This window comes from Magallana gigas, chromosome 9 (genome assembly GCF_963853765.1).
Source record: "Magallana gigas chromosome 9, xbMagGiga1.1, whole genome shotgun sequence".
In the NCBI taxonomy this organism is placed as follows: Eukaryota; Metazoa; Mollusca; class Bivalvia; order Ostreida; family Ostreidae; genus Magallana; species Magallana gigas.
Genome location: NC_088861.1, coordinates 48,083,388 through 48,099,577, shown reverse-complemented (window position 1 = coordinate 48,099,577; position 16,190 = coordinate 48,083,388). Strand labels below are relative to the sequence as shown.

Sequence of the window (16,190 nt, the reverse complement as noted above, 5' to 3'; positions counted from 1 at the left end):
AGAACGAAAAAAATCCGAAACCACCAATTTTTGATTTTTATATAGAATTGATCTTCATGATAAACTCGTTATAATACTGTTATAGTCTGTCCCAAGATATTTATGCAGCACATTTGGACGATTTTTTATACAAATACACATACCTGTGAAAGAAGTGCGATAAAAATAGGTGAGAGGGAAAATTTCCAAAATAATTTCATTGACACATTATCATCTTTCACTCGGAAAAATTCACAGGAACGAAAACAGATTCCTTACGGAGATTTATGATGGAGAATGTTTACATCTTTTCTCCATTCGGAATACACTCGGAAAACATCGCGCAATTTTTCAACGTTATCATCCGGGCTTGCTGCAATACAAAATCCCCGTAGACATAACATTTTTAAGCATAACTGTGGAATCATTTAAATTCGTGGGGACCAATTTACGTGGATTGTTGGTTTTTTGCTTAATCATGGGGATGAAATTTCGTGGATGCGTCGGTTTTCAGTTTTAGTTACAAAGATAACTCTTTCTAAATTTGCTTTCGTTGAGGTTGTAAATTCGTGGGGGAGGGCTACCCATAAATTCCATGAAAATTGAGCCACTACGAATTTAAAGAGGCATGGTCACGATTTTGATCATTTTTATCGATTTTAATGTTTGCAACTGCAGTAAGGCATTTTTAATAGGCAACCAAAATTTGATTGTCATTTCTTGAGTTATAAGCGAGTTACAAAGCTTACAATTCTCCACTATGTAAACAAAGCTTTTGTTTACAATTTGATTGTTGAAGTAAATATTCCAGTTTTAGACCTCAAATGAATGTGTTAATAGTTAGTAACTGTTTATTTAAACCTAAAATGAATAAAACGATAGACAAATCAGCTTGAAAAAGATTTTTACTGGTATATTTAACCTACGTGTATGTAAACAAAAACAGGGCACAAGCCTAGTTTACATGACGAAGAATTGTGAGCCCTGTATCTTGCTTAAAACTCATCGACTGGCACCCAGATTTCATTTGATCATTAGAACTGCAGTCCTAAATCGTTGTAAATAATTAAAACAGAAAAATAAAATTTGACCAAAATCGTGACCATGTCCTTTTAATGATTTCACAGTATATTGAAACCTGATAAACAGGGGCGTTTTGACTGAGTAATTTTGGAAATTTTTCATACTTTTGAATGAATATCATTTGAACCCTGAGGTATCTTTAAATATCAAGCAATTAAGCAAAATGTGAATCGAGGACATCTTGGGACAGAGTATAGTATAAGTCATTCTTTAATCAAAATTGATGTATGTTAATTAAACAGATTACTTTTTTATGTACAATTAAATAAGACTGGATTGCCGTTGCCATTTTCAAACTACGTCAATCTCCTTTTAAAGGCAAGCTGTGTATAGATTTTTTTGAAAAGTTTCAAAGTGATATAGTTTATAGCTAAATGCACCATGCGTGTATCTAAAAATAAATGAGGATCTGGTGGTTAATTTTAGACGACCCAGCCGCGTTAACTTTAAAATAAAATTACTTTAAAAATAACTTAATATAAAATATAAAAAAAGTGAATCGTGTCACGTGTTCATCGATATCATAGAAATACGTTTGTATGGCTAGTTTGCTACAAATCTATACGACAATGAAATGGTTAGTAGAGTTCGTTCTTAATTGACACCAAAGCAAAAGAGTGGTGTTTGATGATTTATGCATTAGCGCCAATAATGTGTCTCTTTTCTAAAATTCAGTTGTAAACGCCTTCCGCACACTTTCTTCCATAACAAACATTTACAGCTCTACAAAGTACGAAACAAACACATTGTAAGTACATACATGTAAAGGAAAGCAGCGTGTCTTAATAATTTATCGAATGAGTTTTTTTTGTGTATATATATTTATATATATACTTTTTAGCATTGTTGGTACAACAATTTCATTGTAACTAGCCGCGGGTCTTAATAATAATAATTTATCGAATGAGTACTTTGTGATATTAAGATTTATTTTTTAACGATTGTTGGTATATGTACATTTATTTCATTGTAAGTTATATTTTACTGTCTTTCAAAGAGCTTCTTCGTGTGGAACTATTGTAACTTGTACCAGGAAAACAGGGGGACACTAATGATACTAATAACTACTGTATAGAGGATTTTATTACCCTAGAAAGTCATTTTGCTAAGATCTTTACATCTGTCTTAAATAATAAGCTGTTAGAATGGTCTTCTTCAAATGATGTAATATCTGACGCACAGTTTGGTTTGGTATTATAAATTTTAAATGACTTCGAATCTGATCTCCATAAGAGTGTATGTAACTTACATAAATAAAATACATTTCATTGCTTGTCCGAATTTTTTATCCTTATAATTTTTTTCTACTATATGATAGTATTTTTAAAATTCTAGAAGAAAGGGGAAAATGGGGATAAGGATAGTTAAACAAAATGATCAATATAATCATATATTTAGAATTCTGAAAGATAGAGAAAAATGGAGATATTAATAGGAACAACAGAGTATAAAGAAAATAGTAATAACGATAGTAAAAGAAAACGATTTATATAGTTTTAGAAATCTAAAAGATAGTAAAAAAAGCATGGGGATTGTAATTTTTTTTGAAAATGGCCAATGTATGGTAAAACTCTATAGAAAAGAGAAAATAGAATAATGCTAGTAAAATAAAATCCCGGTTAAATTTTCAACATTGATTTTCTAAAAACTATTTTCGTTTAAAATTGATAATTGCTTCGTATTAAGTGATTATCACGTAAATAAAATTAATTTGTGAACCGTCAAAAAGTTCACACAGAAATAAACATGTTTGCTCTTCTGTAGACTTTTATAAGAATATACCGGTATTTACGAAGACTGGTCGATAAATTATATGTTTTACTGAACAGCGCGATAACGCAATGCACGATTTTGTGGAAATTGATACAGTAAAACACGCTATAACGAAGTGCTGGGGACGGGCGATTTTACTTTGTTATAAGTGTAATTCGTAATATCCGTTAAGTTTACAACATGTAATATAGTCTCGGGGAATGAAAATCACTTCGCTGTAAGCTGCAAGCGTCAATTCATTGAAAACGTGTTCGCTATAACCGTGTTTTACTGTACTCTTAAATAGCTGTATTTAATTAACACCTTTCAAACAGTATATAGATTTAAACTTACAGTCAATTCAATAGAGCGAGTCGTCTGCTAATGTTGAAAAAAAAACGTTTTGGATGGATGATATTGAAGCTACAGTGCCACCAATTGAAAATAAAATTGAATTTATTGCGAACAAAAACGTGCGCTAGTTTATGACTGAATAATCCTATATGGGTGCAAATAATGTGGAAAAATCAGTATCATTAATGATATATTTTATTACTAATATCGTCTGTTTACTTTCTCCAGAACATGCTACCGACCTCCGAAAATTCACATCGAGATCAAGTGTCCCCATTTTTACATCTAAACAAGGTGCATCCCTTCAATTTACGGAGCTGGTGATGGTGTTTAAAAGACTATCAGAGGCAAAGAGACGATATCAGTAGTAAATTGCATGAAGAATATAATGGTACTATTTTTTCCACAGAATTTGCGTATAAGGAAGATTAGTCAGTCCAAAGGCTAGTAACAGTATTTCAAAAAATGACTTTTACTGAATTTGGAAAAAAATTAGCAACCTCTTAGCACTTAGTTCTCATGCCCGTGTTTGGTTATCTGCCAATTTATGTGGGGTACATCTGGCAGAAATCATCCGTATTTTAAAAATACATTCCAAATGTGTGGATGGTCCAATTTTTTCAGACCGGTAACTACATGTACATACATGCCTGCAGTTAGGATTCATTATCTAGAATAAAAAAAAACCTTGAACACAAAACATGGCAAACTAAACACAGTAGAGGGCAAACACAAAGAAGATTTTTTTAATCGCATATTCTTGTCATGTGATGATATATACAATGCCGAGTTGCAAATTTGTTACAGGTCTATATTATTGAGATGTTGTACCAAAAATCCTCAAGAAATATTTTTATAAATGACGCATGTTCGTCTACTTCTGATCCATCACATACATCTGAGTTTGTGAGGTTATTTAGAAGTCAGTGAGGGTTGTCTCACCTACTAAATCTTCAGAGTTAATGAACGTAGAGAACCTATAAAACTCAATGTGTGTTTAATTTACAGAAAAGGGGCAGCTAGAATTATACTGAACGTTAAATCCAGTCATGCTTCCTCAGATGATATTTTAGAGTACTACAATGGATTCTAATTCGGGATTATTTTATATTCAGAAAACGTTTGTTAGCCTTTAAAATTTTAAATGGTACAACACCAGAATACATGAATGTTTTAGATATGTAAACCAATTAAGTTCTAGAGAAATAAGAAGTAGTGTAAGTGGTTTGTTATTTGCACTAAATTCAAGGAATGAATATCATATGCGGTATGGAGGGTAATCGTGTTCAAAAATCCAGACATGTAAACTTGTAAATCCGAATATGCAATCGTGTTGATGTGTGAGCCTGAGCATGAATATGTGTAATTCTGATCGTGTCACCTATAAAACTCGGGCATAAACACGTGTAAGATTTGACTCAGTTCCTTCGCATGATGCACATTTTGCAACTTTATTGTTTACATTAGTTAATTAAACCTTCAACTTTGCACACTTTCAATCCGTAGTTTCTGCGTTTGTAACTTCAGGCTCGGCAATAGCACATCTGACATGATACAAATTGACAAATGTAAAGTCTACAAGTTTGTCGAATTTTGACATGACCTTATATGGCAACTGCCTTGCTGCGGGAAAAGGCATACCGTAACCGCCGGACCGGAATGAACGAAAAATAAACATAATATTCAGCTTAACTGTTGCAATAAGCTTTTAATGAACGACACCTTTTCTATCGAAAACACCGGTATTATTTTTAGGAAAAAAATTGAGGTACGATTGAAACTCGACCAAACAGGAAGAGGTTCATGTAGAAAAAAAAATCGTTGCCGATGTGACGAATGCGCTAATTTCCGTAATATAATTATCATGGTATTATAAAAGGAAATGCCTAATATCTTATATCTCTAAATAAAAATTGACATGTAATTTAAACTGGAATATAAGTAAATGCGTACTTTTTTCTAGAAATGAGACGGATCAATAAATTTCTTAAGGGGGTAAATACATTTTGAGCGACATGGGGTTCGAAGACCGCCGTGAGGTCCCATGTAACTCCATTGCTTCTGAATTCTAAGAATTTTGAGAGTGAATTTTTTACCGGGTTTCCGATTATTGAAATAGTAAAAATTGCAGACGGGCGAGTGGCTGTCAAAAAGGTACCCTTATTGTACCGATAACTCCTCGAACAGTTTTCAAGATAGGAAGTTGTTCTTTTGCAGATAATTTACACATATATATCAGAAGTATGCAAATTGCTAGGATTTTGATTTCTGATAATTTATAAAAATATCAGCTGTTGAACTAAGTCATTTTTGGGCAAACATTGCATTTAGAGTACCCCATTTTTACTCTTGTTATTTTTCTGAATTAGTTAGAATAAACGACCTGCAAGGATTTGGTAATTTTTCGCGGAAAAATGTATGTTACTTTACATGTATTTATACTTTTTGTTGTTGTGTAAGTGAAAGATAAATAATAAAACAATCTTCAATAATAATAAAAAAAAACTAGCGCATATTTTTTGTGCGCCGTAAATTGAAGTTTTACTATGGGAGGCACTGTAGCTCAAAGATCGTCTATCTGTATTTTTAGACAGGGAGCTACAGACCTGCAGCTAGTTCACAATTGGCTGTAAAGCTGTATTATACTAGCTCTCCAGAAAATTTTTATCAGCCAACTTCACAAAGTGAGTCTGTATTGAACCGACATTCAGGACGTTATACTCAATCCCGTAATAATTGCTTAAAATAATTTTTAAAAAATGTCAATTTTTTCCTGCATGATAGGCTTTTTTTCCTATATATTGCCGACAATGCAAAGAAACATTTCTTAAAATAATTTATACACATTTTAATTTCACGACAGTTAACCTTATCTTTGGAATTTTTATTCATTTTTTTAAAGAGGGTGTCGCTTCTAATGTCTCATATTACCGGGTAATCACAATCTCAAAACCAATGTCTTTAAATAGTTTGTTTTTCTTATCGATAACTTTGCAACTCAGCTGACGAACCCCGTGTAATTTTTCGCGTAAGGGGGGGGGGGGTCTTGTCACAACTTTGTGGTAGCGATAAGGATGCATTTGGAGATATTTTCTTAATTCAGCCGAGGCCTATACTTTATCAATTTGTTGCATGTACTCTAATAACAGTGGCGTCAGAAGCAAATTGAAGGGGGGGGGGGGGCTAAACTAATCATGAAAAATATTGACAAGAATTCCCATAATCAAGGAAAATTCTAATTCGTGGGGGAGGGTATACCAATAACTTCAATCTTACCTGCCCAATTTTTCCCCCCAAATCATGACATTCCTAATCCGTGGTGGTGGTGGTGGGCTGGGGGTGCTAGTATACCTACTATGACTCTAATTTTCAATATCACTATTAATATTTCATTCTCTTTAAGGTCTTTTAAGGAAAATTTTGTGTGTTGCGAGGAAAAAGTAGGGGGGGGGGGGGGGGTGAATCCTCCCTGTTGCTATGTTCCTAATGGTTAGGTCTAACTTGGCAAAAAAGTGTGGGGGGGGGGGGGGGGGCTTAGTCCACCCCCCCCCCCCATGCCCCCCTTCCCGGTCCAGACGCCTATGAATGAAAATGCGTATATATCTTTATACACGTGTATTCAAACAAATTCATTAAATGTAATTTTTTTCAGTTCTAAGAGGATATCTGAAGCCAATCGAATTCTTTACTCGCATCTTTTATACCTTCTCTTGATAAAATGTACACCAATCTCATAATTTAATTTTCCGAAAAATAATACTCTATTAAATGTTGTTATCCAGAGATAATATGATTATAGGTAATATTTTTTTTATTCCGTCCCTATTCCGGCGATTACGGCATGCCTTTACCTGCAGCTAGCTTTTTTTCTATCAGTGACGTCACTGTTTCCATATAAGGTCATGTCAAAATTCGACAAACTTGTAGACTTTACATTTGTCAATTTGTATCATGTCAGATGTGCTATTACCGAGCCTGAAGTTACAAATGCAGCAACTACGGATTGAAAGTGTGCAAAGTTGAAGGTTTAATTAACTAATGTAAACAATAAAGTTGCAAAATGTGCATCATGCCAAGGAACTGAGTCAAATCTTACACGTGTTTATGCCCGAGTTTTATAGGTTACACGATCAGAATTACACATATTCATACTCAGGCTCACACATCAACACGATTGCAAATTCGGATTTACAAGTTTACATGTCTGGATTTTTTAACACGATTACCCTCCATATATATGCGCTCCTCAAGAATATCAACCGCTATTATATGGAATCCAATGCGAGATCGTGTTCGAAAATGTAACAGCATGGCTTTATCAGCCAGGGCATCAAAGGTCTACCTACATCAACGTACCAGAATTCATTGATCAAAATTACTTGCTTCGTTTGAATGGAAAACTGTGCATGAAAAAAATGACAATAACAAATCGTAATGTGTAATGTTCATTTCACTATTACTCTCTTTATCTCCCGCTTTCCTTTCTTTAAATTCAAAAACTTTAAGCTTTATTTTTTTTTCTATTCTGTTTTATTCTTGCAAAAGCCTTTTTAAGGTAAGATATTAGTGACACACTGGTCATCTTCACAACACTCGATCTCAGCACCAGGCGTATTTTTCTGCAAAGAGCAGTCATGTTTCTAGAAAAGAAATAATGGAACTTTGTTAGGAATTGTTTAAAGAAGTAATGATTTTTTTTTTACAAGATCTAGTTTTTTTTATATATTACCTTGACACAATTAACGTTGAATGGACGGTTCCGAACCATACAAACTTCTCCAGGTGAACAGGTCCGATTCCTTACACAATTTAAGTCTGCATCACATTCGGGGCAGGATAATCCTGTAAACATTATATACCCATGATAATCCTGTAAACATTATATACCCATGATAATCCTGTAAACATTATATACCCATGATAATCCTGTAAACATTATATAACCATGATAATCCTGTAAACACATAAAAATGAAATAATGTGGTTTCGCAAATATTCGTTTTAATCGTTTATTTGCGAATTGAGAAAAAAAATAACAATTTTTAGAAAACTCTGTGTGAACAATAGCTCCTTTTAATGATTTTTTTTTAATTTTGTGGATAAAATCAACAATAATAAACAATTCTATAAAAAGTGCAGATTAAGTGTTTGAGGGTCATGACCACTTTGATCCATATAAAAAAGAGCTTTGTGTATAAATTTAACAAAAAAAAAGTAAAATATAAAAACTTACAAGAATCAAAACTTTTGCAATTAAATAGCACATTATAGCTTTACAAATCATACTTTAAAAAAACAAAACCAAGATAGATATGAACGATTGACCACCTAGCCTTCTTATTAAAGCCACTTTAGAATTTATAAAAGCGAGGATAAAATCAAACATTTTTTTAGAATAAATGTTTATCGATGTTTTGTAAATCTTCTTTTAAAAAGTCTATCAAAGCAGTATATATGATAAGGGCCTAAAATGGCCCCCTAAAATGAACATCATCATTTTACTATCATTCTTTGTTTTCTTAGTACAGATATGTATGTGATGTGTTTACATAATATTCATTTTGGTTCGAGTGCCCACAATTTAGAAATATGACATTGTAAAGACAATCTTTTCCCGCCATTTTTGCGTTTTAAGCGTAAAACAGCTTGTTTTCAAGCAGTTTTTCCTTCCGAAAACATAGAGCGCATTCTTGACCAAATAAAATATTTTAATCAGAGATGTATCTAGCCGAGACTAATAAGTGACAAAAAAATTTCCTTGTTCAAGCATGCGCTCTATATTTCCCATTCGTAAATAGAAAAGAAACATGTCAATTTTTGGCTGATTTTGATTGAATTATAGAAATGGTGTCATTTCTGACGTCATATACTGCCAATGAGTGCAAATAAATCAAATAAATAGATGAAAAATATATTTTATATCAATTCTTCTAAAAAATTAGTCAACTTTTTATTGTACCCGAAACACTTAAAAAATGGCGAATTATTGGGGCCAAATTTAACTCTTATCATCATATAGTTCTTTGTCAAATTGAAAGCAATCTTGTAAATATTGACATTTAAATCAAAACGTATACTACCCGGACAAGGCATCAGCATACATTGCTGTGTCTCTCGGTCATTCTGGCTACAAGGTGCTCCGCCGTATTGGGGAGGTATACATGCACGTGACCTGGTTCTAAGTCCTGAACCACAGGTTTGACTGCACGTGCTCCAATTACTCCAGTCCTCGAGGTAGCCGTCAACTGTAACCAGTGACTCCCATAATACATCACAGGATGAATCTCTGCCATTCAGTCAATTGAAAGGTGACTGAAAGGTGACTGAAATGTGACTGAATGGCATAGCTGTGCCATTCAGTCACCTTTCCAGACCATTCAGTTAGCATTCAGTTGACTGAATGGCAGAGCTTCATCCTGTGCATGTTGCATTATGGTCTCAAAACAACGCTTGTAAAATTAAGTCATTGTTATGTATGATAAGTATGGAACGCCTGTACTGTCTTTTCATCGCAAAAATAATTTTCACAAAGATAAAACCATGCAATTCAGTCATTTTTGCAATGAAAAGACAGTCGTAGTGTTCTATAGTTGAGTGCTAACTTTATTCTGATGAACTGTTGGTCATCATAAAATGTATATTCAATATCATAAAAATACTTTCTTTTATCTCAAAATAATGTTGATACACAATATATTTCCATATTCGTTCATCACCCAATTTTGTTACCCCATGAATGAATTAATGTGACTAATTGTAAACGTGTTTATTTAGCAAGTTTCAAAATCAGTATGCCGCTGACAACAAACCTATCATTATGTAGAAAAAAAATTGCATTGAAAAATGTGCTCAATGTGAATCAAATCATGCAGCGTGTTTTCTTTTTTTTATTGAACTACATGTATCGTTTCTCATCAAATATCATACACACCAAATATAATACATTAATAATAATTCACTTTAAATATTTATATCTACATTTTCCAGTGGCTTTGCCTGTGATAACACTACGTATCAATTTTGTACTATATAACCCATAATACAAATGACGCCCAATTGAGGCGCCAGCGGGGTTTCCTTATTTATATTTAAATATTTAATCGTACGATGGCTTAAAATTATATAAATATAAGTAATAAGGAATCATTCTTTGAATAGTATGAGGTGATAATTTCGGTCGGGGCGTGATCAAATCTATCATAAAGCCCTTCGGGCTTTATTGGATTTGATCACGCCCCGACCAAAATTATCACCCCATAATACTCAAAGAATGATTCCTTATTCCGTATAGAATCCCCGATCTCCAGAGGAGTTGATATTTTTGCTCGGCATTTGGTATTCAAGATTTCTTATTTTGTAAATCAAATTTTGTTTGGAATAAAAATGCATGATTTAGGGATTAATTGTACCTATGTACAAAATGGAGATGTGTCTTCTTCGACACTTCAATAAAGTTTCAGATGAATAGATTTCTTCGACTGATTTTTAATCATGAGTTTGTAAAGTTGGATTGCGAACAATAGCAGTTTTGAAAAGTTCGACTAAAACATCCAGTTTCACCTCTTTGAAGACTTTATGCATGGCTATAAATAAATATTTCCAATAGTAACTGTCTACATAAATCATCTTAAAATGCTATACATTGATATATAATGTAAAATATGAACTGCACATACCAGGACAATGCTTCAACACACACTGCTGCGTCTCTCGGTTAATCTGACTACAGGGAGCACCGCCATTTTTAGGAGGTATACAAGCACGTGACCTCGTCCTATACCCCGAGCCACAGGTTTGAAGGCACGAGCTCCATTCATTCCAATCTTCAAAGTACCCGTCAACTGTAACTAATGATTCACAGAATTTAAGGTTTTTCACAAAGATTTTGTAATTTTGCCAGTTGAGGTCAAGATCTAGTAAATGAAAGGTGCTTACAGGTTAATAAAGTTTAAGATATAAATTCTTTTTACGATGCTTCATAACAATAGCTTTGTTTGATAGGGTGCACCGGTGCTAAAATATTTGTTAAAAACAACGAAAAATCATGTTTTAAACCGTCCTTTTCAATGAAATATGAAGGAAATAAAGACCAAATTTCGGAGTTTTGTCGATTTTTGACTAATAAGATATATCTAGAATGCCTACAGTCTCTCCAAAAACGGAAGTAAACAAGCTCTTGAACTCCTCTTTAAAATGTTGTCAAATTAAAGATAGGTATCATTGAATGTTAAGAAATTATTTAATTTTCTACATAATTTAATTCTTTAAAACCGTAAAGTACGGGGAAAAGATTCTTCAAATCGATTATGATGTCATAATGGTTCTAGCTCCAAAAAGACACTCTGGAATCATTTACTAGATCTTGACCTTAAATCATATATTTTTAAGATTATAACAGTAAAGACTTGAGAGGTACATGTAGTATGTTTCATCTAACTAGACTAACTATTACAGTAACGTATGACTTGAGAGGCAGTATTTTGCATATAACTAGTTCATTGTTAGGTTGCAGTGAAAGGGGTAATCATGTCGTTTGTTCTACTGCTGACAGGTTGAAAACAAAATATATTAGATTTTCAAACGCAATATGTGACCTCATCTGGATTGCTTGAATTAAATGTGTGGTATATTGTGTAAACTACATTCAAAGTAACACTTCAATTTTATGTATTTTAGGAACAAAGTTACATGATTGAGAAACACTGGTTTGTGACCTGCTTTTTATTTGTTCGATGTATGCTAGTATTTCAACGGCGCTTTTTGTTTAAAACCTTGATTTTATTTACTATTTAGAATCTTTATTGCATATCAAAAAGTATTAACAAATAAAACATTTCTTGAGAATCCTAGCAGTAGTTCCTTGTTCAGTGGCTTCAGTATGAATATGATTTTTGTTTCAGTATTGAACTGTATGTACAACCTTTCGTTCAAAACCATTTTTTCAATTTTTAATTATTGTTTCTTCTCTGTTTGATTGGAAAATTGCCGAAGTGTTGTTATCCAGATGAGGTTTTCTGAAATTTCTTGATTCGGGAATTTTAAAGAAGAAAGTTTAAATCCCCCCCCCCCCCCCTTGTTTTTTAGTGTTGAATTTCAAATGAACGTTTGTATTTCACAATCAATCATTTAGAAAAAAAAAGATTGAAAATGTGAATATGAAAGTTTTAACGACGGGTGAACAGACAGGCAAGAACGAGTCTCAACATTTGATCTGACAAAATGAACGCTATAATTTCTTTATTGATATATATCCATTCTCATTAATTAACACATTAATTGAACTCATCAAACTGCATAAGCCCACTACTGTAAGTCGTTTTAATTCCACGGTGTTAAGATTTCACGATTTCTATCATTAAAGTACCAATCGCGTTGGTTTTAATATCACCCTGCTTAAAAATCAATTGATCAGAATATAAGCATTGAAACGTTTTTGAAAACTAATGATAGTATTTACGATGGGTTTGATTTCGCGGGAAAATATAAAATCGCGAACATAGTGAAATTAAAACCATCGTGATTATTTGCCAATCTACAGTATTTAACACATTCTATGTATCATACAATACCTTTTAGATTGAGGTACATGTATCACGTGATCACCAATAATTACCTGAACAGTTGTGTCTTGTCTTCCCTTTTTCCATGCTTATTCACATTCAGCGAGAAGTTTCAAATTGATACTCACCTGGACAGTAATAAGGATACGCTTGACAAGTTTTTGTTTTTAAAGATGATCCGGAACAAGATCCGCTTCCGGTGCAGGTTCTAGTCGATGAACTTGTTCCCGAACCACAAGTCACACTGCAGTGTCCCCACTGACTCCATGCTGTCCAGTGTGCTGGTCCTCAAACAAGGGGACAGAACATGCATATCAAGATTTTCTGAATATCGGTGTTATAATGTAGTACGTATTAATTGACTCAAATTCGATTGATACGATCTTTGTTTATACATGATTATTTAATCAGTGATTTTGTAGCGTAAATACGTGGGAAATGTATAAGGTTTTTTAATCATTACTTTTTCTGACGTGACAGCAGCCAACTCTGAAAAAGTTGAATTGACAGTAAGCCTCTTCATCGGGCGCGACATTCATCATATTCCTACATCGGGCGTCGGACATACACACTATTCCAGACACGGCTTCATAGAATGCAACAAAGAGTTAAACTTTGTGATAATATTGTAGTGAGAGTTTAGAGATTAAATTTGATAATATCAATATACTTTCACTTAATACAATGTTAGTGTTCATGAACAGAAAATTGTTAAATTACTATTACATTATGCCAAATAAAGCAAGAGCTTCTCTGATTGTTAATTGGTTAGTATACTTCATTGATATATATTATACGTCATCTTTTAAGTATTTTGATAGTTTGATTGATTAATTAATTTATTGCAGTCATTTGCCTTCATACTGTGGTGACGCCGATCAATGACAATGCCAATGACAATTTAATTCTTATTCTCTAAAATGCAATTTACAATGTTGCTCAAGAAAAATACAATTAACAATGGTACATAGATTACAATACATTTACATGCGATGAAGGGTGCATGAAAGTAGAAAAAGAAAGAAAAAAGGAAAAAGTACTAGTATTAGTAAAACTGACAATTAACCGAAAGAGTTAACTTAGAGTTACGTAACTCTTTAATTGTACTCTTAACATATAAATTAACAAAGATAAGTCATCAATATTTTTATTAGTTTTAAATATTTGTTTCAATTTGGAAACATTTGGTTTAGTGAAGAAATTTTAAGTTATGCATATAAACGTGCTTTCTTTAAATGCTATATCAGTACCATGGAACAGATATTGAAATCCGTCTTCTATCTCACAACAGTTACATATGGTACACATACGGTTTTCACGAGCTATGTCATACCATCTACCTCTGTCTATAGCCAATTTTGCATTAACAGTTCTATAAAAGTACAAAAACTTAAACATTTCTATTATAGATGTTTAACGGGTCCATTAGTTCAAGCATTCATCAACAGATGCAAGACTGGTCAACTCTTCAAGATTTAAAGCCGATAATAAAAGGAACCTTTCTCAAAATCTAGAAACACGTCATGCTACATCTTCACAACGTGAAGGTTTTGTGATTACGGAACTAGAACTCCACACAAGTGTATGTGGAGCTCTAGTTCCGTAATCACAAAATATTGACGTTGTGAAGATGGTCATTTTGTCTTTTATGTCAAAGCTTATCCACAAAATGCTAAACTTTATAAAAAATCACTCTTGATTAACTGATTTATTGGCATGCGTTTAATTTCATTACAAGTTAAACGTACCTGGAATAAAGACCATGTCCAAGACACCCAGTACAATAAGACAACAGAACGGTGTCATCATTGGACACCTGCAAAGAGTGTAAGGTATTACTGTCTCTTATCTGTTACCATTTGAGGTCAAGATTTAGTAAAGGAAAGGTTATTAACTACAAGTTATGAAATTCAAGATATAGATTCTTTCAGTGGTGCTTTTTCATTGCTTTTGTATATTAGGGTGTATCGGAGTTTATTTCTGGTAAATACAATAAAAAAATCATGTTCTATAAAACTGTCATTTTCTATGGAATATGAGGGAAGTAAGTAACAAGTTTTGGAGTTTTGTCCATATTTGAAAAATAGAATATATTTACAATGACCAAAATCGACGTAAAACAAGCTCCTTATCTATCTCCTCCTTATTAAAAAAAGTGTCAAATTGCATATAGGTTTCGGATTTACTTTCCTCGTATGCATGATTTAATAGGGAAATTGTGTTTTTTTATACATATTTTCCTTTAAAGCTTTTAAGTACGGGGAAAAGCTTCATTAAATAAATTATGACCGTAAGATCAAGGTCTAGTGAATGATCACATATAGTCTTTTTATAGTGCTAGAACCACTATGACGCGTCGCTTGACTTGATGAATGTACTAGTATTCCCCTTCCTTTACGGCTAATTGTGTAGAAAATGAAAAACATGAAAACATATTCATGACATTCTATATGAACGAGGTCAAGTCAAATCATATATAATTAGCCTTTTTTTCTTTAATAAAATTTCTAACATGTAGTTACACTTTTATAGATATCAATTACCTTTAGATATTGATTTAAATATATTTACTTTCCCGATTTCCTTGGTCCTTTTAAAAGTTATTTATTATAATACGGGACCACATTTGTTAAAAAAGCGCAACATTTTCACGTTTTTTAAATTAATTTTTTTAATTATTTTTTTTTGTGGGGTATTTCTGCCCAAGGGATTTTTTCATTTCAAATTTATGAAAACGATTGTAAAAATTAATTCATCAAATAATGAAATTTAAAAAAAATGTTCACATGTACGTCGTGTAGGGTCCAGGGGAAATATCAAAAACTTTTTTTTTTAACAAAACACTTTTAATACACTAAAATGTTTCTGTCAATATATTTTTAAAGCCATCGCTGAGCGAATAGTGCTTTTTTCTTCGGTTTAATGATGCATAACACTGGCGTCGGAAGCAAATTGAAAGTGGGTGGGGGGGGGGGGGGCTAGACTAATCCTCAGAAATATTGAGAAAAAAGTAATTCCCAAAATCATGAAAATCCTATTCCGGGGGGGGGGGGGGGGGGGGGAGGAGTATACCTATACTTCCAAAAGAAAAAAAAAATTACTTACCCAAATTTTTTCTCCAAAATCACGAAATTCCTAATCCGGGGGGGGGGGGGGTTTACCTATACTTCCAAAATAAAAACAAATTACTTACCCAATTTTTTTTTTCAAATTCACGAAATTCCTAATCGGGGGGGGGGGGGGGGGGGGGGGGGGGCTAGTATGCTTCTGAATCCAACTTCTCAATCTTTTAAGGTAGATTTATGAACAATAATCTTTCCTCCGAGAAAAAGTGGGGGGGGGGGCTGAACCCTCTATCGTACATGTTTCTATTGGTTAGGTATAACTTTGCAAACTTTGCCCCCCCCCACCCCCGGTTCCAACGCCCATGCATAATTTACAGTACCGGGAATAAAACGTTGA

General features: G+C 33.2%; 1 protein-coding gene across 2 annotated transcripts; it reads right to left on the bottom strand.

Annotated features, from left to right (window-relative positions):
• Positions 1-7,648: 7,648 nt before the first annotated feature.
• LOC105331174 (thrombospondin-2) lies at positions 7,649-14,582 on the bottom strand. Of its 2 annotated transcripts, none has more exons than XM_066072221.1 (7): positions 14,477-14,582; positions 13,192-13,314; positions 12,857-13,015; positions 10,845-11,009; positions 9,249-9,413; positions 7,898-8,010; positions 7,649-7,808 (listed from the first exon to the last, which is right to left on the bottom strand). In XM_066072221.1, exons 1-7 carry the CDS (start codon positions 14,535-14,537, stop codon positions 7,719-7,721), a joined length of 876 nt encoding a protein of 291 aa, XP_065928293.1. In that variant the 5' UTR covers positions 14,538-14,582; the 3' UTR covers positions 7,649-7,718. The 2 variants fall into 2 exon arrangements, with proteins under 2 accessions (XP_065928293.1, XP_065928292.1); XM_066072220.1 differs by having other exon boundaries at positions 7,662-7,808; positions 10,845-11,015.
• Positions 14,583-16,190: the final 1,608 nt, after the last annotated feature.

Coding starts and splice junctions, on each gene's coding strand:
- LOC105331174 (XM_066072220.1), bottom strand. CDS start 14,537: ATGATGACACCGTTCTGTTGTCTTATTGTACTGGGTGTCTTGGACATG. Junction 11,016..12,856: donor GTATCCTTATTACTGTCCAG/GTGAGTATCAAT, acceptor GTGAATCATTAG/TTACAGTTGACGGGTACTTT. Junction 7,809..7,897: donor TCAACGTTAATTGTGTCAAG/GTAATATATAAA, acceptor TTTCTTTTCTAG/AAACATGACTGCTCTTTGCA.